The 27,882-nt window shown below is 44.9% G+C and overlaps 1 protein-coding gene across 1 annotated transcript in view; it reads right to left on the reverse strand.

The window, feature by feature from the left end:
• Nucleotides 1-27,434, reverse strand: part of MARCHF11 (membrane associated ring-CH-type finger 11) — a 77,949-nt gene extending 50,515 nt beyond the window's left edge. Inside the window, exon 1 of the mRNA XM_044295278.1 lies at nt 27,208-27,434. Coding sequence (XP_044151213.1) covers nt 27,208-27,378 — 171 coding nt within the window. The 5' untranslated portion in view covers nt 27,379-27,434. The remainder of the gene's footprint in view (nt 1-27,207) is intronic.
• Between the last annotated feature and the right edge of the window lie 448 nt (nt 27,435-27,882).

Here is a 27,882-nt window from a genome sequence, read left to right on the forward strand (position 1 = left end):
CTTGTTTAGCTCGGCAATCATCTTAGGGATTGTCCAAGTCCGGTAGGATGAGAGGCCTGCTCGCTCCGAAACCGCAGACTCTACAGTTGACAGAGCATCCTTGAGGTCGGAAACATAAGACATGGTGAGCTGAAAAATGAAGGGGACATAATGGAAGCTGGTGGGGGATAATCGTAGGATGGGCGTGGGCGGTGCTGCCGGAGAAAATGTAATACTCACCCTCCCGGTCTTCATTCCTGGGGCTGGCGCTGCTCAGTTACATTGAAGACATCATCAGGTTAAGATGGCTTTAGCGTTGTTACCCGGCCGGTATCTCGCCGGCAAGGCTGGTATTTTGGTGGCCCTGCCGGTATTTTTTTTCTACCGGCAATGTTAATTGCCAATTATAAGGCCTGTTACTAATGTTACTACTGTGGAGCGCTCATTAGTGCAACCTTATTCTTCCTAATGGAGGCATTATTAATTTTGGGCGGCACTAATGGGGGTATTAAGTATTCAGTATAATAGCGACTTAACACCCCGAGTTAAGAAACGCCCCCACAACCATACCCCTTTTGGGGTGTGGCTTAACTTGGCCAGTATATTTTGTTAGGAAAGGTGGCATCCCTAGATTTCTTGCTACCATCACTTCTCTTTGTGTCATATGGGCGTCTGCCGAGTGTCATCTTGGGCATTGGTCGATAGGAGCTGACTCATTTGTATTCACAGCTTTGGTGACTGTTACTTACTTTATTCTGTTACTTTACTCTGTATGTTATCTTTGTATATATATATATATATATATATATATATATTTATATGTACACACCGTATTTTTCGCTTTATAAGATGCACCTGGTGATAAGACACAAGCCAGGTTTAAGAGGAGGAAAATAAGAAAATAATATTTTTCATCAGACCTCAGATCAGATCCTCAGATCAGGCCCCCATAAATATCAAGACATCAGATCAGGCCCCCATAAATATCTGGACATCAGATCATGCCCCCATATCAGGACATCACATCTGACTCCCTTATCAGGACATCACATCAGCCCTTCATGACAGAACCCCATCAGACCTTATATCAGCCCATAGTGAAACCCCATCAGACCTCAGATCAGCCCAGATAGTGAGACCCCCATCAGACCTTATATCAGCCCATAATGAGACCCCCATCAGATCTCAGATCAGCCCACATAGTGAGACCATCAGACCTTATATCAGCCCATAGTAAGACCCCATCAGACCTCAGATCAGACCACATAGTGAGACCCCCATCAGACCTTATATCAGCCCATAGTGAGACCCCCATCAGACCTCAGATCAGCTCACATAGTGAGACCCCACCAGACCTTATATCAGCCCATAGTGCAGCGGTAACATGCCGATACAAATTGCAGTGACTGCTGCAGCCAAACACTGTCTGCTGCAGTGGTCATGTGCCATACACCTGCATCTCTCTATGCATGTCAGGTGTATGGCTACTGCAGACAGGTAGAACAGTACACCAACATGTCTCTATTCACGCCAGACCAGTAGACCTCTGAGGACAGTGTCTTGTGCCGTATACCATCACATCACTGCTGCCGTTTGTAAACAAGGAGCAGCAAGAGGACTAGACTGACAACACAGACAAGGTAAGTATACCATAATTTATTTTTATTTTGGACCACTCGGGATTGATTGTCCAAGATTTTTAATTAACTTGGACAACACCTTTAATATGAACCTGAAGGACTGGGAAATATTAGAAATCAGACTGTATTCTGTCTATAGAATGTATTTGAAACCAATATAGCTGGATAGTAGCCACGGGATAAGATCTGTTTCCTTTCTTTTATGAAATAAAGAGATTTTAAGCACTAAAATTCTTACCTTTAACAACTCAACACTTAGGGAGACTGTTTATAACCACTAATTAAAACAAATAGCACAAACAGTGGATACGTTCTATACATAAGTGTGTTTTCTCGATCATTACGGCCCCTGGGAAATTAGAAACACATCCAAAGTACTCTAAAAGCCATTAACTGGTTGGTAAGGTGCATGGTCTGGCCATCTGCTCTTTAACATGAATAGGAAATGCTGTGATAGATACAAGAAGCAGGCATGTAAACAATAGTACATATATAAAAGATAACACTAAATCATCATTAAACAGATGTACAAACTGAATGCGCGAATCATTCAGTGAAATAGTTGTTTAGCGGTAGGTCTGTTGCAGGAAGCCTGTAGGACATTATACTAAATGACCCAATTCACCCAATCTCCTGACTACAAATTGTCATAGAAAAGTGTTTAAACATCTCTAGAAAGGGCAGGGAACTTTCAAGAACAAAAAAAAATACACTATAAGGCCTCATGCACACGACCGTTGTGTGCATCCGTGGCCGTTGTGCCGTTTTCCGTTTTTTTTCGCGGACCCATTGGCTTTCAATGGGTCTGTGGAAAAATCGGGAAATGCACCGTTTTGCAGCCAAGCGATCCGTGTATCCTGTCCGTCCAAAAAATATGACCTGTCCTATTTTTTGGACGGACAACGGTTCACGGACCCATTCAAGTCAACGGGTCCGTGAAAGAACACGGATGCACGCAAGATTGGCATCCGTGTCTGTGATCCGTGGCCGTAGGTTACTTTCATACAGACGGATCCGAAGATCCGTCTGCATAAAAGCTTTTTCAGAGCTGAGTTTTCCGACAGTATATTCTAACACAGAGGCGTTCCCATGGTGATGGGGATGCTTCTAGTTAGAATATACAACGAACTGTGTACATGACTGCCCCCTGCTGCCTGGCAGCACCCGATCTCTTACAGGGGGCCGTGATCCGTACAATTAACCCCTCAGGTGCTGCACCTGAAGGGGTTAATTGTGTGTATCATAGCCCCCTGTAAGAGATCTGGGGATGCCAGGCAGCAGGGGGCAGACCCCCCTCCCTCCCCAGTTTAAATTTAATTGGTGGCCCAGTGCGGCCCCCCTCCCTCCCTCTATTGCATTAACATTGCTGGCAGTGTGCGCCCCCCCCCCCTTCCTCCCTCTATTCTTTTAATACATTGGTGGCAGTGTGCGGCCTCCCCTCTCCCCCCCCACCCCGATCATTGGTGGCAGCGGAGCTTCCGATCGGAGTCCCAGTTTAATCGCTGGGGCTCCGATCGGTAACCATGGCAACGAGGATGCTACTGCAGTCCTGGTTGCCATGGTTACTTAGCCTTAGCAATAGTAGAAGCATCATACTTACCTGCTGGCTGTTGCGATGTCTGTGTCCGGCCGACAGCTCCTCCTACTGGTAAGTGACAGCAATGCGCCGCACAGACCTGTCACTTACCAGTAGGAGGAGCTCCCGGCCAGACACAGACATCGCAGCAGCCAGCAGCCAGGTAAGTATGATGCTTCTACTCCGCTGCCACCAATGATCGGGGGGGGGGGGGGGGAGAGGGGAGGCCGCACACTGCCACCAATGTATTAAAACAATAGAGGGAGGAAGGGGGGGGGGCGGGGGGGCGCACACTGCCACCAATGTATTAAAACAATAGAGGGAAGGGGGGGCACACACTGTGTTACCAATGTTAATGCAATAGAGGGAGGGGGGGGGGCGCACACTGTGCCACCAATGCTATTATTACGATGGAGGGGGGGCGGGGGCGCACACTGGCCACCAATGCTATTATTACAATAGAGGGAGGGAGGGGGGGCGGGGGGGCCGCACTGGCCACCAATGATATTGAAACTGGGGAGGGGGGGGTCTGCCCCCTGCTGCCTTGCAGCCCCTGATCTCTTACAGGGGGCTATGATACGCACAATTAACCCCTTCAGGAGCGGCACCTGAGGGGTTAATTGTGCTGATCACAGCCCCCTGTAAGAGATCAGGTGCTGCCAGGCAGCAGGGGGCAGTCATGTACACAGTTTGTAGTATATTCTAACTAGAAGCGTCCCCATCACCATGGGAACGCCTCTGTGTTAGAATATACTGTCGGATATGAGTTTTCACGATGTAACTCATATCCGACAGTATATTCTAACATAGAGGCGTTCCCATGGTGATGGGGACACTTCAAGTTAAAATATACCATCGGATTGGAGAAAACTCCGATCAGATGGTATAAAGGGACTCCAGACTTTACATTGAAAGTCAATGGGGACGGATCCGTTTGCAATTGCACCATATTGTGTCAACGTCAAACGGATCCGTCCCCATTGACTTGCATTGTAATTCAGGACGGATCAGTTTGGCTCCGCATGGCCAGGCGGACACGAAAACGACTTTTTTTTCATGTCCGTGGATCCTCCAAAAATCAAGGAAGACCCACGGACGAAAAAACGGTCACGGATCACGGACCAACGGAACCCCGTTTTGCGGACAGTGAAAAAATACTGTCGTGTGCATGAGGCCTAAAATGCAAGAAAACTAGTTTCCTAAGGCCAAATTTCGTGTGGATTTATGTGCGTTTTTTCAGCATATCCATAGTAAAATCTGCAATTTCTAATGAAGATCTTACCCTTCGTTGGAAAAGGGTGAAATCTGCACTTGAAAATCCACACGGCAGCTTAAAGGGGTTCTGCAGTTTGTTTCAACTGATGATCTATCCTCTAGATAGATCCGCAGCTTCTGATTGGCGGGGGTCCGACACCCGGGACCCCCGCCGATCAGCTGTTTGAGAAGGCAGCGGCGCTCCAGAGATTTGTGTAAACGTATACACTTTGCTGGTACTGTACAATGCTGCGTTTTTTCCGCACAGAAATCCGCTCTAAAAAATTGCGCCTATTCTGAAACATGTGCAGGTTCCAAACAGGGTGGTAAAAGAACATTGCTGCTTTTGTGGCACTGTTGTCCTTGGGCTGTATATGGCGCTGCATTTTATCCCATTCACTATAAAACATAGGGAAAATTACATCAGGTGCACAAAAACACAGATTGAAAAATCCAATATGTTGCTTTATACGATTATGCAATTTATGTGACTGAATTATAATTTTAACTACAATGGCACATCTGGCTGCTTTGATAGATAAACACAGTGGTAAAACCAGGGATGGACGTGAAAAAAAATAACTAAAAGAGGCCCCATGCTGTAGGCCGGTCCAAATTGACAGAAGGCAGGGCAGCACAAGCAGGCGAGGACAACACAAGTAGATGGAGCCAGCAATACATTAATGCAGCAAAAAATACTGCCCCAACAGAGCCGAATACCACAGTGCAGAACAAAATACTGCCGCCCCCGCTGCAATAGTCAACTGTATCACAGTCCTGAGGAGAGCAATACAGTTGACTTCAAAAGTGCATAAGTACCTGATGCTCCTAGCATTAAAGGGAACCTTTCACCCCCCAAAACCATCCCAAGCCGCCAGCAGTACCTGCGTGTAGCCAGCAGCGTGTTTCTGATGATGCCTTTATTCCTGAAGGCAGATGCAGCAAAAGTACTGAAAACGTTGTTTTATCCAGTGCCTGGCGCACTTCTCCACACATGCAGCGGCTTCCTTGCTTCAAGTCACGGTAACCGCGCCCGCTTCCCTGCCCCTTCGCTGTGACTGACAGCCGACTGTTCGGCAAAGGCAGCCGAACCCTCTGCATAAGCGCTGTCAGTCACAGCAAAGGGACAGGGAGGGGGGCGCGGTTACCGTGACTTGAAATAAGGAGGCCGCCGCCTGTGTGGAGAAGCGCGCCGTCACTGGATAAAACAAAGTTTTCAGTACTTTTGCTGCATCTGCCTTCAGGAAGAAAGGCATCATCAGAAACACGCTGCTGGCTACACGCAGGTACTGCTGGCGGCTTGGGATGGTTTTGGGAGGTGACAGCTTCCCTTTAATTACTACTGAGAACATAAGATCATTACATATCCAGCTGGTGGCCATGAGGAGGCCTCGTGGCCCTTTGGGCATTGACCCACTGAGAAATTACTCTGTAGAGTCTATGGCCAGTCCGCCTCTGGGTAAAACTATTAGGGTATGGCCACAAGCTCAGGTTTCTTAATGCAGTTTTGGAAGCCAAAACGAGGAGTGATTTCAAAAAAGAGGAGAAATTGTATCTGTCATTTATACTTGTTCTCCCTTTATGATCTGCTCCTGCTTATGATCAGGAAACCTAAACATATGGTCGTGGCCTAAAAAAAACATTGTTACTGGCAGATTTATAAGGATGTGAAGTTGAATTGAAGCCCTAAACCCTAAGGGGACATTGCATGCTCTGCCACATAATGGAATACTATAATTTATTCTGTATACTGTTATTCCTGTACTGTCACATGACTGTGTGCATTATCTTTTTAGCTTTAGCACCATGTGTATCACTGGTTGTGGCATCAGTATGTGCATTATTCTTGTATTATGGTATTGTGTTTAAGAGCCCATGACATCTGTGGTCCTTAGACATTAGCTGTGACATCCCCATGTTCATTATCCCAGTTCTGTAACTTTATTAAACTGTATTGAACTGATTGTACCTTAGATTGAAAAGAAAACGGAACTAGGGTAAGCAGACTATAAGCATAGAAAATCCTGGATGGTCGCCCCCCCCCCCCCCCCCCCCCCCCACAATTAAATGAGAAGGACACTGGGGCCAACTGTAATTATAAAATCCTCTCTCCTTCTCACAAAGGAAGTGTCTAAATAACCTTTTAGAGAATTTTTGTCTCATTTATTATAAAAGGAAAAATAAAAGTTACATTTTATTTTCAAAACTAAGGCACACTCAGTTTAAGGCCTCTTTCACACTACAGTATGTTGAATTCAGTGTTTTGCGTTCCGTTTTTCACGGATCCGTTGTTCCGTTTTTTGCTTCCGTTGTGGTTCCGTTTCCGTTCCGTTGTTCCGTTCCGTTTTTCCGTATGGCAAATACAGTATACAGTAATTTCATATTAAAAATTGGGCTGGGCATAACATTTTCAATAGATGGTTCCGCAAAAAACGGAACGGATACGGAAGACATACGGATGCATTTCCGTATGTGTTCCGTTTTTTTTGCGGACCCATTGACTTGAATGGAGGCACGGACTGTGATTTGCGGCCAAATATAGGACATGTTCTATCTTTTCAACGGAACGGAAAAACGGAAATACGGAAACGGAATGCATACGGAACACATTCCGTTTTTTTGCGGAACCATTGAAATGAATGGTTCCGTATACGGACCGTATACGGAACGCAAAAAACGGACCGTATACGGAACGCAAAAAACTGTAGTGTGAAAGAGGCCTAATATTGAGACCACTGAGGATAGAAAAGTGAGGTTGCACCAAATTTACCACCTCACACTGTGCTTTATTTGATTTTCTGTAACTTTATATCTCTCCTTTTCTGCCTGTATTATTTCTATACTATGAGCATTAAGGCTTTCCTATGACTTCACTATGTACTGTGACATCACTCCATGGGAAATGAAGTATTAGGGCTTGTTTAGACGACCGTATGTGTTTTGCGGTCCGTTTTTCACGGATCCGTTCTTCCGTTTTTTGTATCCGTAGTGTTTCTGTTTCCGTTCTTCCGCAAAAATTCTCCGTATGGTTTCCGTATGCGGATCGCAAACGGAAACAGAAATTTTTTAACCCCTTAGTGACCACCCATACGTGTTTTTACGGCGGTCACTAAGGGGCCTTAGGCTGGGCCATTTTTTTTACGGCGGCCCGATCTAAGCGCTGCACGGCTCCCCCGTGCAGCGGGGAGCGCGGACCCGGCTCTCACATGAGAGCTGGGGCCCTGCTCTAACAGCTCTGATCAGCAGAAGTGCTGATCCGGGCTGTTTAACCCTTTACATGCCGGGAGCAATGGTGCCCACTGCATGTAAAGAGGTAACAGAGGGAGGTGACTCCCTCTGTCTCCCATCAGCACCCCGAAAATGCGATCGCGGGGTGCTGATGTGTTCGGAAGCTTACCTCGCTTCCGATCAGGGCCCCGAGCCTGTCTTCAGTTCTCTCCAGCAGGCTGTGCCTCTCTGGCGCAGCCTGCTGGCCAATCTTTGAATAGAATTGCTATTGAAATGTAATGCCTTATAGAGATAAGGCATTACATTTTAAAAGCAATCCAAATACTGTATATTATAGTCCCCTTGTGGGACTTTTAAGTAGTAAAAAAAATAGAAAAAAAATACACATTTATTAAATAAAAAAAATTCCATAAAATAATAACCGTAATAACAAGCGATCAAAAAGCGCCATTTACTCCAAAATGATACCAATGAAAAATACAAGTTGGCCCTCAAAAATCAAGCCCTCACACAACTCCATAGAAAAATTCCATAAAATAAAAAACGTAATAACAAGCGATCAAAAAGCGCCATTTACTCCAAAATGATACCAATGAAAAATACAAGTTGTCCCTCAAAAATCAAGCCCTCACACAACTCCATAGAAAAAGAAAAAAAAAGTTATGGGTCTTGTGAAGTGGCAATGCAAAATCATTTTTTGGGTTAATAAAAGGGGTTTTATTGGAAAAAAATGTAGTAAAACGTAAAAAAAATTATAAGTATTTAGTATCACTGTAATCGTACTGACCCAGATAATAAAGATATGTTATTTGTACCGAAAAATGAACGCCATAAAATTTATACGCAGTGGCAGTATTGCTATTTTTCCCCATCTCCCTCCCAGAAAGAGTTAATAAAAGTTAATCAGAAAGTTATGTTTACCCCAAAATGGTGCCATTAAAAACTACAACTTGTCCCGTAAAAAAACAAGCCCTCATAAAGCTATATAGACGAAAAAATAAAAAAGTTATAGCTCTTGGAACGAGACCATGAAAAAAGGAAGAAAAACACTTGGTCATAAAGGCCCAAACAGGCTTGGTCACTAAGGGGTTAATCATTACTGTAATGTAATGTAATGTTTGTAAACAGTAAACACATGGGCAGTAGGAATGGATCCGCAAAATGTGTTCCGTATGCATTCCGTATATTTTGCAGACCCATTGACTTGAAGGGAGCCACGGAACGTGATTTGCGGACAATAATAGAGGGGTCAAGAGGGCTGTAGAGGGAGGAGCTGTATGGAGAGCAGAGGGGTCAAGAAGGCTGTAGAGGGAGGAGCTGGGTGGAGAGTGCAGGGGTCAAGAAGGCTGTAGAGGGAGGAGCTGGGTGGAAAGCAGAGGAGTCAAGAAGGCTGTAGAGGGAGGAGCTGGGTGGAAAGCAGAGGAGTCAAGAAGGTTGTAGAGGGAGGAGCTGGGAGGAGAGCAGAGGGGTCAAGAAGGCTGTAGAGGGAGGAGCTGGGTGGAGAGCAGAGGGGTCAAGGAGACTACAGGGGCGAGAGCTGGGGGAGAGTGCAGGAATCGCTGTGGGCAGGCTGTGGGGGTGAGACAGACTTTATATTTTTTGGGGGGGTTTTGCGCTGTATCAATTTGGTATTGAGTATCTAGATACTTTACTTGGTATCAAAATCAAAATGCTGGTACTGTGACATCCCTAATTACATGGTGGACATTCAGAGTAATCCAGAACGATAGAGGCCTTTTGTTCTGGCTCCTAATGGTGTGTGTATGTATGGTCACAAGCAAGGGAGTCGCCTCTTTGATGTCCATAAAAAGAGGTTATATGGACAGAGGTTGACTTCACCAGACCATCCCTTCAATCTTAAATCTTAAGTTCAGAGCTGTAATGGGCAGAACTGAATGAAGGGCTGAGAAAGAACAGGAAGATTTGGCCAGACATACATCTCATATTTTTGCACAATAAAGACAGTAAACCCAGCAATCACAATCCTAGAATGGCTTGCACACTGCACTTGTGCACTGTATTTGCAGTAAATGACTTGTGCATCTTGCATAGAAAAGCTGATATTCTTATTTCCTCCATTACCTTTCTAAAGTGGCATGCATCAGAAATGCCCAGTCACTCTGCCTTCACCGAAGACATTGGGAATCACTCCAGAGTACAAATCTAATTTCCAAAGAATACATCTTAGCAGACTACAAAATGCATTAGGCTAATGCCCAGTCATTACCTGTGTTTGAGTCTTTGACTTTATTTTACTTTATTAGAGAGCCAAGAATCTATTTGCCCTGTCCTTTTTACCCGTAAGGATCCCAGTGATGTACCAGCCAGAGGTGATAAACCAGAAAACTCACAGTTTATACGTACTAGACAGATTCCATCTGATTACATTGTAATTGTGTGGTACTAAGCCTAAAAATGCGGGATTGCTCTTGGAAGTTATAGAGGTAAAAAGTAAAAAAACAAGCAGAAAATTTTAGTCGGTTGAAGGACAACAAAACAGAAGCATGGACGGCTTTCACAACGGTCTCAACTACATTATTAGGAAATGTCATAGTCGAAAAATGATGTAGATGAACTTCTAACGGCAAGAAAATGGCTGCAGAATGACCCAGAAGTCACATATCCTCTATTCCCATTCAGATGTCTTCCCCATTAACCATTTCCTGACTGCCCATAGACTATAAACATGTGGGCAGTCAGAATATACTGTACCTCGCAGGTGCGCACTAATTGTAAAGCTTCTGGAGCGGGGCGGCTGCTGTAGCAGGGATCCCTATAGAGTAGTGACAGCAGGGATCCCTATAGAGAAGTGACAGCAGGGATCCCTATAGAGAAGTGACAGCAGGGTTCCCTATAGAGTAGTGACAGCAGGGATCCCTATAGAGAAGTGACAGCAGGGATCCCTATAGAGAAGTGACAGCAGGGATCCCTATAGAGAAGTGACAGCAGTGATCCCTATAGAGAAGTGACAGCAGTGATCCCTATAGAGAAGTGACAGCAGGGATCCCTATAGAGTAGTGACAGCAGGGATCCCTATAGAGAAGTGACAGCAGGGATCCCTATAGAGAAGTGACAGCAGGGATCCCTATAGAGTAGTGACAGCAGGGATCCCTATAGAGAAGTGACAGCAGGGATCCCTATAGAGTAGTGACAGCAGGGATCCCTATAGAGAAGTGACAGCAGGGATCACCATAGAGAAGTGACAGCAGCGATCCCTATAGAGAAGTGACAGCAGGGATCCATATAGAGAAGTGACAGCAGGGATCCTACAGAGAAGTGACAGCAGGGCTCCTATAGAGAAGTGACAGCAGGGCTCCCTACAGAGAAGTGACAGCAGGGATCCCTATAGAGAAGTGACAGCAGGGCTCCTATAGAGAAGTGACAGCAGGGGTCCTATAGAGAAGTGACAGCAGGGCTCCTATAGAGAAGTGACAGCAGGCTCCCTACAGAGAAGTGACAGCAGGGCTCCTATAGAGAAGTGACAGCAGGGCTCCTATAGAGAAGTGACAGCAGGGGTCCTATAGAGAAGTGACAGCAGGGCTCCTAAAGAGATGTGACAGCAGGGTTCCCTATAGAGAAGTGACAGCAGGGATCCCTATAGAGAAGTGACAGCAGGGATCCTTATAGAGAAGTGACAGCAGGGATCCCTATAGAGAAGTGACAGCAGGGATCCCTATAGAGAAGTGACAGCAGGGTTCCCTATAGAGTAGTGACAGCAGGGATCCCTATAGAGAAGTGACAGCAGGGATCCCTATAGAGTAGTGACAGCAGGGATCCCTATAGAGAAGTGACAGCAGGGATCCCTATAGAGTAGTGACAGCAGGGATCCCTATAGAGTAGTGACAGCAGGGATCCCTATAGAGAAGTGACAGCAGGGATCACCATAGAGAAGTGACAGCAGCGATCCCTATAGAGAAGTGACAGCAGGGATCCCTATAGAGAAGTGACAGCAGGGATCCTACAGAGAAGTGACAGCAGGGCTCCTATAGAGAAGTGACAGCAGGGCTCCTATAGAGAAGTGACAGCAGGGATCCCTATAGAGAAGTGACAGCAGGGCTCCTATAGAGAAGTGACAGCAGGGGTCCTATAGAGAAGTGACAGCAGGGCTCCTATAGAGAAGTGACAGCAGGCTCCCTACAGAGAAGTGACAGCAGGGCTCCTATAGAGAAGTGACAGCAGGGCTCCTATAGAGAAGTGACAGCAGGGGTCCTATAGAGAAGTGACAGCAGGGCTCCTATAGAGAAGTGACAGCAGGGGTCCTAAAGAGATGTGACAGCAGGGATCCCTATAGAGAAGTGACAGCAGGGATCCTATAGAGAAGTGACAGCAGGGCTCCTAAAGAGATGTGACAGCAGGGATCCCTATAGAGAAATGACAGCAGGGATCCTATAGAGAAGTGACAGTAGGGCTTCTATAGAGAAGTGACAGCAGGGATCCCTATAGAGAAGTGACAGCAGGGATCCCTATAGAGTAGTGACAGCAGGGATCCCTATAGAGAAGTGACAGCAGGGCTCCTATAGAGAAGTGACAGCAGGGGTCCTATAGAGAAGTGACAGCAGGGCTCCTATAGAGAAGTGACAGCAGGGGTCCTAAAGAGATGTGACAGCAGGGATCCCTATAGAGAAGTGACAGCAGGGATCCTATAGAGAAGTGACAGCAGGGCTCCTAAAGAGATGTGACAGCAGGGATCCCTATAGAGAAATGACAGCAGGGATCCTATAGAGAAGTGACAGTAGGGCTCCTATAGAGAAGTTGACAGCAGGGATCCCTATAGAGAAGTGACAGCAGGGATCCTATAGAGAGTGACAGCAGGGATCCCTATAGAGAAGTGACAGCAGGGCTCCTATAGAGAAGTGACAGCAGGCTCCTATAGAGAAGTGACAGCAGGCTCCTATAGAGAAGTGACAGCAGGGATCCTACATAGAAGTGACAGCAGGGCTCCTATAGAGAAGTGACAGCAGGGCTCCTATAGAGAAGTGACAGCAGGGCTCCTATAGAGAAGTGACAGCAGGCTCCCTACAGAGAAGGACAGCAGGGCTCCTATAGAGAAGTGACCAGCAGGGCTCCTATAGAGAAGTTGACAGCAGGGGCCTATATAGAGCAGCGGCTCCTATAGAGAGTGACAGCAGGGGTCCTATAGAGAAGTGACAGCAGGGCTCCTAACAGAGAAGTGACAGCATGGGTTCCCTATAGAGAAGTGACAGCAGGGTTCCCTATAGAGAAGTGACAGCAGGGATCCTATAGAGAAGTGACAGCAGGGATCCTATAGAGAAGTGACAGCAGGGCTCCCTATAGAGAAGTGACAGCAGGGTTCCCTATAGAGAATGACAGCAGGGATCCCTTACAGAGAAGTGACAGCAGGGATCCCTATAGAGAAGTGACAGCAGGGATCCCTATAGAGAAGTGACAGCAGGGATCCCTATAGAGAAGTGACAGCAGGCTCCCTACAGAGAAGTGACAGCAGGGATCCTATAGAGAAGTGACAGCAGGGCTCCCTATAGAGAAGTGACAGCAGGGCTCCCTATAGAGAAGTGACAGCAGGGATCCCTATAGAGAAGTGACAGCAGGGATCCCTATAGAGAAGTGACAGCAGGGATCCCTATAGAGAAGTGACAGCAGGGCTCCTATAGAGAAGTGACAGCAGGGATCCCTATAGAGAAGTGACAGCAGGGATCCCTATAGAGAAGTGACAGCAGGGCTCCTATAGAGAAGTGACAGCAGGGATCCTATAGAGAAGTGACAGCAGGGCTCCTATAGAGAAGTGACAGCAGGGCTCCTATAGAGAAGTGACAGCAGGCTCCCTACAGAGAAGTGACAGCAGGGCTCCCTATAGAGAAGTGACAGCAGGGCTCCCTATAGAGAAGTGACAGCAGGGCTCCTATAGAGAAGTGACAGCAGGGCTCCCTATAGAGAAGTGACAGCAGGGATCCTACAGAGAAGTGACAGCAGGGCTCCTATAGAGAAGTGACAGCAGGGATCCCTGCAGAGAAGTGACAGCAGGGCTCCTATAGAGAAGTGACAGAAGGGCTCCTATAGAGAAGTGACAGCAGGGCTCCTATAGAGAAGTGACAGAAGGGCTCCTATAGAGAAGTGACAGCAGGGCTCCTATAGAGAAGTGACAGCAGGGTTCCTACAGAGAAGTGACAGCAGGGATCCCTACAGAGAAGTGACAGCAGGGATCCCTATAGAGAAGTGACAGCAGGGATCCTACAGAGAACTGACAGCAGGGCTCCTATAGAGAAGTGACAGCAGGGATCCTTATAGAGAAGTGACAGCAGGGATCCTACAGAGAACTGACAGCAGGGCTCCGTATAGAGAAGTGACAGCAGGGATCCTTATAGAGAAGTGACAGCAGGGATCCTACAGAGAACTGACAGCAGGGCTCCCTATAGAGAAGTGACAGCAGGGATCCCTATAGAGAAGTGACAGCAGGGATCCTACAGAGAAGTGACAGCAGGGCTCCTATAGAGAAGTGACAGAAGGGCTCCTATAGAGAAGTGACAGCAGGGATCCTACAGAGAACTGACAGCAGGGCTCCCTATAGAGAAGTGACAGCAGGGATCCCTATAGAGAAGTGACAGCAGGGATCCTACAGAGAAGTGACAGCAGGGCTCCTATAGAGAAGTGACAGAAGGGCTCCTATAGAGAAGTGACAGCAGGGATCCTACAGAGAACTGACAGAAGGGCTCCCTATAGAGAAGTGACAGCAGGGCTCCCTATAGAGAAGTGAAGTTTTTCACTAATATGTCAGTCACAGTTAATAAAGAATGTAAAGGTAAATGCTCCCCCTCCCCCCAAAAAAATAAAATAAAAGGAATTGTGGGATCTTATTGGGGGCGCAAAGTGTAAAATAAATAAAAATAAAGGCAAAATAAATAAATAATTTTAAAAACCGCCACCACACTCCACAATGCAGGTTAACCCATACCTCCCATATACAGTGGAGGAAATAATTATTTGACCCCTCACTGATTTTGTAAGTTTGTCCAATGACAAAGAAATGAAAAGTCTCAGAACAGTATCATTTCAATGGTAGGTTTATTGTAACAGTGGCAGATAGCACATCAAAAGGAAAATCGAAAAAATAACTTTAAATAAAAGATAGCAACTGATTTGCATTTCATTGAGTGAAATAAGTATTTGAACCCTCTAACAAAAAAAGACTTAATACTTGGTGGAAAAACCCTTGTTTGCAAGCACAGAGGTCAAACGTTTCTTGTAATTGATGACCAAGTTTGCGCACATTTTAGGAGGAATGTTGGTCCACTCCTCTTTGCAGATCATCTCTAAATCCCTAAGGTTTCGAGGCTGTCTCTGTGCAACTCTGAGCTTGAGCTCCCTCCATAGGTTTTCGATTGGATTAAGGTCCGGAGACTGACTAGGCCACTCCATGACCTTAATGTGCTTCTTCTTGAGCCACTCCTTTGTTGCCTTTGCTGTATGTTTTGGGTCATTGTCGTGCTGGAACACCCATCCACGACCCATTTTCAGTTTCCTGGCAGAGGGAAGGAGGTTGTCGCTCAGGATTTCACGATACATGGCTCCGTCCATTTTCCCGTTTATGCGAATAAGTTGTCCTGTGCCCTTAGCAGAAAAACACCCCCAAAGCAAAATGTTTCCACCCCCATGCTTGACGGTGGGGACGGTGTTTTGGGGGTCATAGGCAGCATTTTTCTTCCTCCAAACACAGCGAGTTGAGTTAATGCCAAAGAGCTCTATTTTGGTCTCATCAGACCACAGCACCTTCTCCCAGTCACTCTCTGAATCATTCAGGTGTTCATTGGCAAACTTCAGACGGGCCTGCACATGTGCCTTCCTGAGCAGGGGGACCTTGCGAGCCCTGCAGGATTTTAATCCATTGCGGTGTAATGTGTTTCCAATGGTTTTCTTGGTGACTGTGGTCCCTGCTAATTTGAGGTCATTAACTAACTCCTCCCGTGTAGTTCTAGGATGCTTTTTCACCTTTCTCAGAACCATTGACACCCCACGAGGTGAGATCTTGCGTGGAGCCCCAGAGCGAGGTCGATTGATGGTCATTTTGTGCTCCTTCCATTTTCGAACAATCGCACCAACAGTTGTCACCTTCTCTCCCAGCTTCTTGCTAATGGTTTTGTAGCCCATTCCAGCCTTGTGCAGGTCTACAATTTTGTCTCTGACATCCTTGGACAGCTCTTTGGTCTTTCCCATGTTGGAGAGTTTGGAGTCTGCTTGATTGATTGATTCTGTGGACAGGTGTCTTTTATACAGGTGACTAGTTAAGACAGGTGTCCTTAATGAGGGTGACTAATTGAGTAGAAGTGTCTAACCACTCTGTGGGAGCCAGAACTCTTAATGGTTGGTAGGGGTTCAAATACTTATTTCACTCAATGAAATGCAAATCAGTTGCTATCTTTTATTTAAAGTTATTTTTTCGATTTTCCTTTTGATGTGCTATCTGCCACTGTTACAATAAACCTACCATTGAAATGATACTGTTCTGAGACTTTTCATTTCTTTGTCATTGGACAAACTTACAAAATCAGTGAGGGGTCAAATAATTATTTCCGCCACTGTATCAAAACAACCATAGCTGCCTTTTTTTAACTCCCACAGTAACCAATCACAGCACAGCTTTCGTTTTACCAGAGCAAATTAAGAAATTAAAGATGTGCTGTGATTGGTTGCTAAGGGCAACACAGACCATTTTCTTCTACACAGTTTTGATAAATGAGGCCCATTGGGTAAAATAAACAGTTAAAAGAAGTGTCTTTTATTAAACATGGTGTACATATAATCAGCTATCAGCTTATCTCCGTTTATAAGATTCATACTTACCAGTTCCCTGCTGCTCCGATTCTGAGCTGCCTCCACTGTGTCTATGTTCTGGTTCCGCAGTGCTGACATCCGGCACTGCATAGGCATGGTCACATGCTCCGCTACAGCCAAGGACTGGCTTCAAAGGTGACATGCTGTTTCTGGCCACATTACCACTGAAGCCAGTCATTGGCTGCAGCAGAGCATGTGAACATGCCCATGCAGCGCTGGATCTCAACACTGCGGGACCAGAACATGGACACAGCTGAGGCAGCTCGGAGAATGGCTGGCAGACTTCTGTTTAGAGAGCCAGGCTGCGGACAACTAAAACTCTGTATTCCTGGAGAACCCCTTTAGGGTATGTTCACCCATGGTGGCGGACACACTGCAGATCTGCCACAGCAGAGTTGAAGGCTGAAAATCTGCAGCGCCGAACAGCATTGGCAGAGTGGATGAGATTTCAGTAGTGAAAACATCTGCCGTTGAAATGGATCCCAAGTACGGATTTTAAAAACTGCTGCGTGTCAATTGATGCTGCTGATTTCCCCTGTGGATGTTACTGCTTGCAATGCATGGGGTGAGATCTGCAGTGAATCCACATGTAATTCCACTGCACAAAGTCTGCTCCATGTGGCTATTTCTGCAGGGTGGAACTGGTGGTGGAGAAATCCACAGATTTAGCGTGGGCTATGCTGCAAATTTGACCCTGTGAACTCAGCAGCATAAATGGGTATTGGCAGCCAGCGGCAATAAGAGCTGATCACCAGGCACTGGAGCTGTGACAAGTGAGCCTTATCAAACTGGTGTAAAGTAGAACTGGCTTAGTTGCCCATAGCAACCAATCAGATTTTACCTTTCATTTTCCAATGGAGCTGTGAAAAATGAAAGGTAGAATCTGATTGGTTGCTATGGGCAACTAAGCCAGTTCTACTTTACACCAGTTTGATAAATCTCCCCCATTGTCCTGGGTCATCACACGGCTTATAGAAGAATGTATGCCGGTGCAAACTGAAAATCCAGCTCTGATCAGAATATATCCATATCCTGAATAACGGACAGAGTATACACTCACCTAAAGAATTATTAGGAACACCATACTAATACGGTGTTGGACCCCCTTTTGCCTTCAGAACTGCCTTAATTCTACGTGGCATTGATTCAACAAGGTGCTGATAGCATTCTTTAGAAATGTTGGCCCATAGTGATAGGATAGCATCTTGCAGTTGATGGAGATTTGAGGGATGCACATCCAGGGCACGAAGCTCCCGTTCCACCACATCCCAAAGATGCTCTATTGGGTTGAGATCTGGTGACTGTGGGGGCCATTTTAGTACAGTGAACTCATTGTCATGTTCAAGAAACCAATTTGAAATTATTCGAGCTTTGTGACATGGTGCATTATCCTGCTGGAAGTAGCCATCAGAGGATGGGTACATGGTGGTCATGAAGGAATGGACATGGTTAGAAACAATGGCCAATTGGCACTAAGGTGTCTAAAGTGTGCCTAGAAAACATCCCCCACACCATTACACCACCACCAGCCTGCACAGTGGTAACAAGGCATGATGGATACATGTTCTCATTCTGTTTACGCCAAATTCGGACTCTACCATTTGAATGTCTCAACAGAAATCGAGACTCATCAGACCAGGCAACATTTTTCCAGTCTTCAACAGTCCAATTTTGGTGAGCTTGTGCAAATTGTAGCCTCTTTTTCCTATTTGTAGTGGAGATGAGTTGTACCCGGTGGGGTCTTCTGCTGTTGTAGCCCACCTTTCTTTCCCATTCTGACATTCAGTTTGGAGTTCAGGAGATTGTCTTGACCAGGACCACAACCCTACATGCATTGAAGCAACTGCCATGTGATTGGTTGACTAGATAATCGCATTAATGAGAAATAGAACAGGTGTTCCTAATAATTCTTTAGGTGAGTGTAGTGAGGAGTTAATTCAACCTCAGGTCCAATATGGCTGGATGTGACTGGCTGCCATAACAATGTCTATGCCCACAATCTGCCACAGTCCAGAGCCCTGCTGCCAGCCTAATGAGAAGGGAGAAGGATTTCCTAACTTACAGCGTGCTGTAAATTCTGTTTAGAGGGATGACATACCTGCAGCTACACGGGCACAGGCTCTGCAGCTCAGATATCTACTGGAAATGATAAGTCAAGTAATAACACATTACATTTACCCAGAATCAGATAAATATTCATAGCGGTTTCATTTCCTGTAGAGCTGAGAATTCATCAAAACGCAATGCATTACTGCACGAATATTCCATGTCTATTATCTATCTATCTTTCTTTCTGTCTATCTATCTAATATCTAATCTACTGTATCTATTTACCTGCTATATATTGGCTATGTATCTATCTATTATCTATCTCTATCATCTCATATAATAATAATACTCTTTATATAGCGCCAACATATTCTACAGCGCTTTACAATATCTATATCTATCTATCTAATATCTAATCTAGAAGAAATTCCAGGGCACTTCCAGGGCGTAAAATAGTAGAAAAACTCCGCTTGGACTTGCTATACAGCTGTGCTGCCCAACCTTCCTCTTTTGTCTAATATCTAATCTATCTCTCTACCTGCTATATATTTGCTATGTATCTATCGATCTATCTATCTATCTATCTATCTACCTACCTCATATCTATCTCATATCTACCTATATATCTACTATCTATCTATCTCATATCTATCTGCTATCTATCTATCTAATATCTAATCTATCTATCTACATGCTATATATTGGCTATGTATCGATCTATCTATTCATCTATCTATCTACTATCTATCTATTATCTATCTACTATCTATCTATCTATCTACTATCTATCTATTATCTATCTACTATCTATCTATTATCTATCTATCTAGCTATCTACTATCTATCTCATATCTATCTGCTATCTATCTATCTACTATCTATCTATCAAATATCTATCTTGCTATTTATTTATCTATCTATCTATCTATCTATCTAACTATCTATCTTCTGTCTATGTAGAAGAAAAGTACTGAAAATAAATTACTGACACTATGTCTATATGCACACAACCATATCTATTATGGGCTCCATGAAGGGCGGATCCACAAAATACGGATACATGCCCTGTGCATGCTGCACTTTTCACGGGCCCACTAATAGAAATGCCTATTATTGTTAGGAAAAACGGACAAGCATAGAACAGCGTACAGATGACATCTGTGTGGCGTCTGCAATTTTGGAGGCCTCACAGAAATGAATGGGTTCGTGTGCGATTTGCCAAAAATGTGGATCAGATGTGGAAGAAAAATACAATCATGTGAATGAGGCCTAAAACTGCATGACCCAGTCAGCCCAGACAATAAGATGTGACACAAACATTAAGTGTCCTAGAAATCTAATAAAAACTCAGGAAAGGGTCACAGCAGGACAAAGTAAAAGCATTAAAACAGTATAAACTTACTTCAACATAAGGCTTATTCGTACTATGAAGGAATCAAATGTGGTTGTAGACAGGTTCTTATACATCACTGTAGTAATAAATGCCAAATGAAACTGTCAAAGAACTTCCCTTTTCCATCTAACATCTAAGATCTGAGAAGTCAGGTGGTTGGCCAAGACCTGAGGAGCTACAGAGTCTCTTGTTGGCTTAGTGAGCTGTCTATGGTGCTGAACCTTCTCCACAGTCCCTGAGACTGATTCTTCACATAACCACACTTCACTACTGAGGCTCTGGATCTATAAACCAGCAGATGGATGGTTCATATTCAGAAGATCATCATACTGCGTCATGGCCTAAACAACAGTGGAGCTTCACTGCAGACCCCTCATAAATTTCTATATTTCTTTGATTTAAAACTACATCCGATTTTGACACAAGTACTAAAAGTAGTTGAAAGTAACCAAATCAAACAGATGTATAAAAAAATATTGGACCTGGTCCTTTATCTATTGAGTAAAATGATCCAGTACCACGTCTGTGAGAGACAAAAGTATGTGAACCTTTAGGATTAGCAGATAATTTGAAGGTGAAATTAGAGGCAGGTTTTTTCGATTAATAGGATGACAATCGGGTGTGAGTGGGAGACCTGTTTTATTTAAAGAACAGAGGGGGGCATTTATGAATAGATATACGCCAAAATTTGCGGCCAAATCTGCGACTTCTTCCCCATCCACGGCAAGTACGGCAGTTCTAAAAAAAGGGACGTGGTGTGGGCGGGCCAGCAGGCCCATCTCATTTATAATTTTCAACGCCTATTTAAGGCGTAAATTATCTAAATCTACACTAGCAAGAGAGCTGGCGTATATTTAGGCTGGCGGTGCATGCGCCTAAGTTATGTAAAGGCTGGTCTAAAACGTTGATCTTAATAAATGACCCCAAGAATCTTTAAAGTCTGATCTTCACAGCATGTGTTTGTAGAAGTGTATAATGGTATCATGGCTCGAACTAATGAGATTTCTAAAGGACCTCAGAAGAAGAGTTGTTGATGCTCAAAGTCTACAAAACTATCCCTAAAGTTTGGACTCCACTAATCCACGGTCACACAGATTGTGTTCAAATGGAGGAAATTCAATACAAGGACACACAGGAACCCTAGGTAACATCTAAGCAACTATGAATCCAACAATGGTGTACATGACATTACTACCCATTTGCAGTTTGCTAGAGATCACCAGGAAAAGCCAAGAGGATATTGGAACAATGTTTTGTGGATAGATTTTACCAAAATAGAAAAAATAGAGCTTTTTGGATTGAATGAGCAGTGTTATGTTTGGAGAAAGGAAAACACTACATTCCAGTGTAAACCTTATCTGATCTGTGGTGGTATCATTATGGTTTGGGCCTGTTTTGCTGTATCTGAGCCAGAATAGCGTGCCATCACTGATGGAACAATAAATTGTGAATTATACCAGCAAATTCCAAAATCAAATGTCAGGAGATCTGTCTGTGAGCTGAATCTCAAGACAACGATAAGCATACAAGTCATTCTACCAAAGAATGGTAGGAGAAAGGATAATAAAGTGCAAGGTATAGAATTATCAAAACTGGTGCAAAGAGAAACTGGCTTAGTTGCCCCTAGCAACCAGGTTCCACCTTTCATTTTTCAGCGCACCTTTGGAAAATGAAAGGATCAATCTGATTGGTGGCTAGTTCTCAATAAATAAAGGACCACGTCTAATATGTTACACTCATTTGTTTGATTTGGTTACCTTTAGGGCTTGTATGAAAATCTGAAATAGTCTTAGGTCACATTTATGCAGAAATATAGAACATTCTGATGGGTTCACAAACTTTTAAGCACCACTGTAGGTCAGTGTTGTAGATAGATTAGATAGACATGAAATAGATATGAGACAGACAGACAGACAAGTAGACACATGTTAAATGTGTGGATAATATACAGGACACGTGGGATCTGTAAATACAGTGCTTTCACAAAGTCTTCAGATTCTTTCACTTTTTTCATTTTGTTATGTTGCAGCCTTGTGCTAAAATAAAAAAATAAAAATTCCCCCATCATTCTGCACTGGATACCCCATATTGAGAGCAGTCAGACATCACTAACCTGACCAATCACGGTAGGAATTATATTTCTACATGGCAAATAATTTACTAGCAGGTGTAGTAGAGTAATAGACACCCAACAGACCCAACAGTCATGACATGCATGTTGCTGATTCTCTGTAATTCAATCACTTATTGAAAGGGGCATGTTCAAAATAATAGCAGTGTGGAGTTCAATGAGTGAGGTCATTCATTCTTTAAAAAACAGGTGGCAATTATTGCCCTTATTTAAGAAAGGAAGGCAGCAAATGTTGTACATGCTGGTTACCGTGGATTTCTCTCTGAAACTGGGTCGTTCCAGACATTGTTCAGAAGAACAGCGTACCTTGATTAAAAAGTTGATTGGAGAGGGGAAAACATATAAAGAAGTGCAGAAAATAAATAATAGGCTGTTCAGCTAATGCTTTAAAAAGGCAGCCAAAACCTGAAAGATGTGGAAGAAAGCGAAAAACTACCATTCGAAGGGATAGAATAATAGCCAAAATGGCAGGGACTCAGCCAACAATCAGCTCCAGGAAGATCAAAGAAGGTCTAAAGTTTCCTGTGAGAACTGTTACAATTAGAAGACGCCTATGTGAAGCCAAGCTATCTGCAAGAAGCCCCCGCAAAGTCCCACCGTTGAAAAAAAGACATGTGCTGAAGAGGTTACAATTTGCCACAGAGCACAGTGACTGGCCTAAAGAGAAATGGCGCAACATTTTGTGGACTGATGAAAGTAAGATTGTTCTTTTTGGGTCTAGTGGCCAGAGACAGTTTGTCAGACGACCCCCAAACACTGAATTAAAGCCACAGTACACTGTGAAGACACTGAAGCATGGTGGCGTAAGCATCATGATATGGGGATGTTTCTCATACTACAGTGTTGGGCCTATTTACCGCATACCAGGGATCATGGATCAGTTTGAATACATCATAATACTTGAAGAGGTCATGCTGCCTTATGCTGAAGAGGAAATGCCCTTGAAATGGGTGTTCCAACAAGACAAAGACCCCAAACACACCAGTTAACGTGCAACATCTTGGTTCCAGACCAACAAGATTGACGTTATGGAGTGTCCAGCCCAATCCCTGGATCTTAATCCAATAGAAAACTTGTGGGGTGACATAAAAAATGCAGTTTCTGAGGCAAAACTAAGAAATAGAGAAGAACTGTGAAATGTAGTCCAATAATCCTGAGCTGGAATACCTGTTCACAGGGGCCAGAAGTTGGTTGAGTCCTTGCAACACAGATGTACAGCAGTTCTCAGAAACAGCGGTGATACAACTAAATATTAGTTAAGTGATTCAAAGGAAAGCAAAATCTTCAAACAGTTCAGTTTATATGGTGAATGTTTGAGTTTGTAAAGAAGAATACAAACCCTGCTTTTATTTTGAACAGTCTATATTCACTTTAACCTGCCCTGACCTGCACAAATTTGTTTTGATTTGGAATAGAATGTGTAGTGTTCCCAATTCATTTGTGTGCATGGAAATAAAAGGATTTTGAGCTTTATTCACTTTTTTAAACACACTGTTATTATTTTGAACACAACTGTACAATAAGTTTACATTCCAAGGTACACATCACTATATTACCGCCTCTGTAGAGTGTCGGCTCTGTATGTGTATTTGTGGTATGTTACCGCCTCTCTACAGAGTCAGCACTGGATGTGTATTTGTGGTATATTACTGCCTCTGTACAGTGTTAGCTCTGGATGTGTAATTGTGGCATATTACTGTCTCTGTAGAGTGTAAGCTCTGGATGTGCATGTGTGGTATACTACCCCCTCTGTACAGTGTCAGCTCTGGATCTGTATTTGTGGTATATTACCCCCTCTGTACAGTGTCAGCTCCGGATCTGTATTTGTGGTATAATACTCCCTCTGTACAGTGTTAGCTCTGGATGTGTATTTGTGGTATGTTACCGCCTCTGTACAGAGTCAGCTCTGGATGTGTATTTGTGGTATATTACTCCCTCTGTACAGTGTTAGCTCTGGATCTGTAATTGTGGTATATTACTGTCTCTGTAGAGTGTCAGCTCTGGATGTGTATTTGTGGTATACTACTCCCTCTGTACAGTGTTAGCTCTGGATGTGTATTTTTCGTATACTACTCCCTCTGTACAGTGTTAGCTCTGGATCTGTATTTGTGGTATATTACCCCTCTGTACAGTGTCAGCTCCGGATCTGCATTTGTGGTATACTACTCCCTCTGTACAGTGTTAGCTCTGGATGTGTATTTCTAGTATATTACTGCCTTTGTACAGTGTCAGCTCTGGATGTGTATTTTTGGTATATTACTGCCTCTGTACAGTGTCAGCTCTGGATGTATGTTTGCAGTATATTACAGGCTCTGTGGAGTGTCTGCTTTGGATGTGTATTTGTGGTATATTAGCGCTTCTGTAGAGTATCAGCTCTGGATGTGTTTTTGTGGTATATTACCCCCTCTGTACAGTGTCAGCCCTGGGTGTGTATTTGTGGTATATTACCCCCTCTGTACAGTGTCAGCCCTGGATGTGTATTTGTGGTATATTACAGCTCTGGATGTGTATCTGTAGAGTGTCAGCCCTGGATGTGTATTTGTGGTATATTACTGCCTCTGTACAGTGTAGGCTCTGGATGTGTATTTGCGGTATATAATCACCTCTGTGGAGTGTCTGCTCTGGATGTGTATTTGTGGTATATTACCCCCTCTGTACAGTGTCAGCCCTGGAAGTGTATTTGTGGTATTACCGCTCTGGATGTCTATTTGTGGTATATTACCGCTCTGGATGTCTATTTGTGGTATACTACCCCCTCTGTACAGTGTCAGCTCTGGATGTGTATTTGTGGTATATTACTGCTCTGGATGTCTAATTGTGGTATATTACAGCTCTGGATGTGTATTGGTGGTATACTACCTACCCCCTCTGTACAGTGTCAGCTCTGGATGTGTATTTGTGGTATACTACCACCTGTGTACAGTGTCAGCGCTGGATGTGTATTTGTGGTATACCACTACCTCTGTACAGTCTCAGCTCTGGATGTGTATTTGTAGTACATATGATGGATCACTGGTCTTTTCTGCAGCATGTGTGTATAGTTATGCCATACATGTCAGGCATGTAGTTGTCACTATAAAAGCGCGCGTCAGGCATGTAGCTGGCTCTATAATAGGGCAGTAGGGCATGTAGCTGGCACTAGTATAGGGGAGTCGGGCATGTGGCTGGCAAGATTATAGGGCATGTAGCTGGCAGTATAATAGGGCAGTAGGGCATGTAGCTGGAACTATTATAGGGCAGTAGGGCATGTGGCTGGCACTATAATAGGGCAGTAGGACAGGTAGCTGGCACTATAATATGGCAGGTCAGGCATGTAGCTGACACTATAATAGGGCAGGTCAGGCATGTTGCTGGCACTATAATAGGGTAGTGGGGCATATAGATGGGACTAGTATAGGACGTGTAGCTTGCACTATAACAGGGCAGGTCAGGCATGTAGCTGGCACTGTTGTAGGGCATGTAGCTGGCACTATAATAGGGCAGTCAGGCAAATAGCTGGAACTAGTATAGGGCACGTAGCTGGCACTATAATAGGGCAGGTCAGGCATCTAGCTGGGACTATTATATGGCATGTAGCTGGCACTATTATAGTGCATGTATATTTGGCACTATTATAGGGCATGTAGCTGGCACTATTATAGGGCAGATCAGGTATTTAGCTGGCACTATTATAGGGCATGCAGCTGGCACTATAATAGGGCAGTAGGGCATGTAGCTGGCACTATTATAGGGCATGAAGCTGGCACTATAATAGGGCAGTAGGGCATGTAGCTGGCACTATTATAAGGCATGTAGCTGGCACTATAATAGAGAAGTAGGACATGTGGCTGGCACTATAATAGGGCACTCGGGCATGTAGATGGCACTATAATCAGACAGTAGGGTATGTAGCTGGCACTATTATAGGGAAGTAGAACATGTGGCTGCCACTATAATAGGCCAGTCAGGCATGTAGCTGGCACTATTATAGGGCATGTAGCTGGAACTATGATAGGGCAGTAGGGCATGAAGCTGGCATTATAATAGGGAAGTAGGACATGTGGCTGGCACTATAATAGGGCAGTAGGGCATGTAGCTGGCACTATTATAGGGCATGAAGCTGGAACTATAATAAGGTAGTAGGGCATGTAGCTGGCACTATTATAAAGTATGTAGCTGGCACTATAATAGGGCAGGTCAGGCATGTAGCTGGCACTATAATAGGGAAGTAGGACATGTGGCTGGCACTATAATAGGGCAGTCGGGCATGTAGCTGGCACTATTACAGGGCATGTAGCTGGCACTATAATAGGGCAGTATGGCATGTAGCTGGCACTGTTATAGGGAATGAAGCTGGCACTATAATAGGGAAGTAGGAAATGTGGCACTATAATAGGGCAGTCGGGCAAGTAGCTGGCACTATTACACGGCATGAAGCTGGAACTATAATAAGGTAGTAGGGCATGTAGCTGCACTATTATAAAGTATGTAGCTGGCACTATAATAGGGCAGGTCAGGCATGTAGCTGGCACTATAATAGGGAAGTAGGACATGTGGCTGGCACTATAATAGGGCAGTCGGGCATGTAGCTGGCACTATTACAGGGCATGTAGCTGGCACTATAATAGGGCAGTATGGCATGTAGCTGGCACTGTTATAGGGAATGAAGCTGGCACTATAATAGGGAAGTAGGACATGTGGCACTATAATAGGGCAGTCGGGCAAGTAGCTGGCACTATTACACGGCATGTAGCTGTCACTATTATAGGGCATGTAGCTGGCACTATTACAGGGCATGTAGCTGGCACTATAATAGGGCAGTATGGCATGTAGCTTGCACTGTTATAGGGAATGAAGCTGGCACTATAATAGGGAAGTAGGACATGTGGCACTATAATAGGGCAGTCGGGCAAGTAGCTGGCACTATTACACGGCATGTAGCTGGCACTATTATAGGGCATGTAGATGGCACTATAATAGGGCAGTAGGGCATGTTGCTGGCACTATTATAGGGCATGTAGCTGGCACTATAATAGGGCAATAGGGCAGGGCAGTAGGGCATGTAGCTGGCGCTACGGGAATGCCCGGTCCCGTCCGCTATCACGGGCAGATGAGATGAGCATGATGTGGCAGCTCTGCCAGTCACAGTCGTCATGTCGCCAGGCTCCATTACCTGCTCAGGCCCCTGGAAGCAGATCTTGCAGGTCGGCGGGCTCGGGGTGTCACTGCTCTCCACACTGTCCGAGTCGGTCCTGGTGTCCGGGTGGGCGTCCTCCTCCGCCGGCTCCTGTTTCCCATCCGCCGGCTCGTCCTCAGGCTTGTCAGCCCCCCGCTCCTCCTGCATCCCGGCGGCAGAGGGCTGGTGCCCGGGGAGGATGTGTGCGGCAGCTGTGTGCGGGCACCGGGGTCACTGTGTGTCCGGCTCCATCACTGGAAGAGGCTGCGGCTCATCTGCTGGAGACATGAGGAGGAGGAGACTCCAGTAAGAAGCACTCACTGCGCTGCGGCTCTGCGCCACATGTGTACACGGACAGACATACCCCCGGTGGGTGCCAACCTGCCCCTGAGAGGAGCCCTGCCTGCCGTCCCGTACATAACAACTACCCGCCCCCATGCCAGCCATATTCTGTATAGCAGTACGACCCCCCACATCTATGGGCTACATATACCAGCTGGAGCAGTAACAGCCATGTACCTGGCAGGCACCGGTGACTACCGCGGGGGCGTGTCTCACTAACTGTCACTTACACAGACGTCATCAACTGTTTACCTGAGGGGCCATCAGCAAGAATGCATGGATGGATAGTTAGATAGGTAGATACTAGATGACTAGATACTGGATAGATAA

The sequence above is a fragment of the Bufo gargarizans genome, chromosome 5 (genome assembly GCF_014858855.1).
Source record: "Bufo gargarizans isolate SCDJY-AF-19 chromosome 5, ASM1485885v1, whole genome shotgun sequence".
In the NCBI taxonomy this organism is placed as follows: Eukaryota; Metazoa; Chordata; class Amphibia; order Anura; family Bufonidae; genus Bufo; species Bufo gargarizans.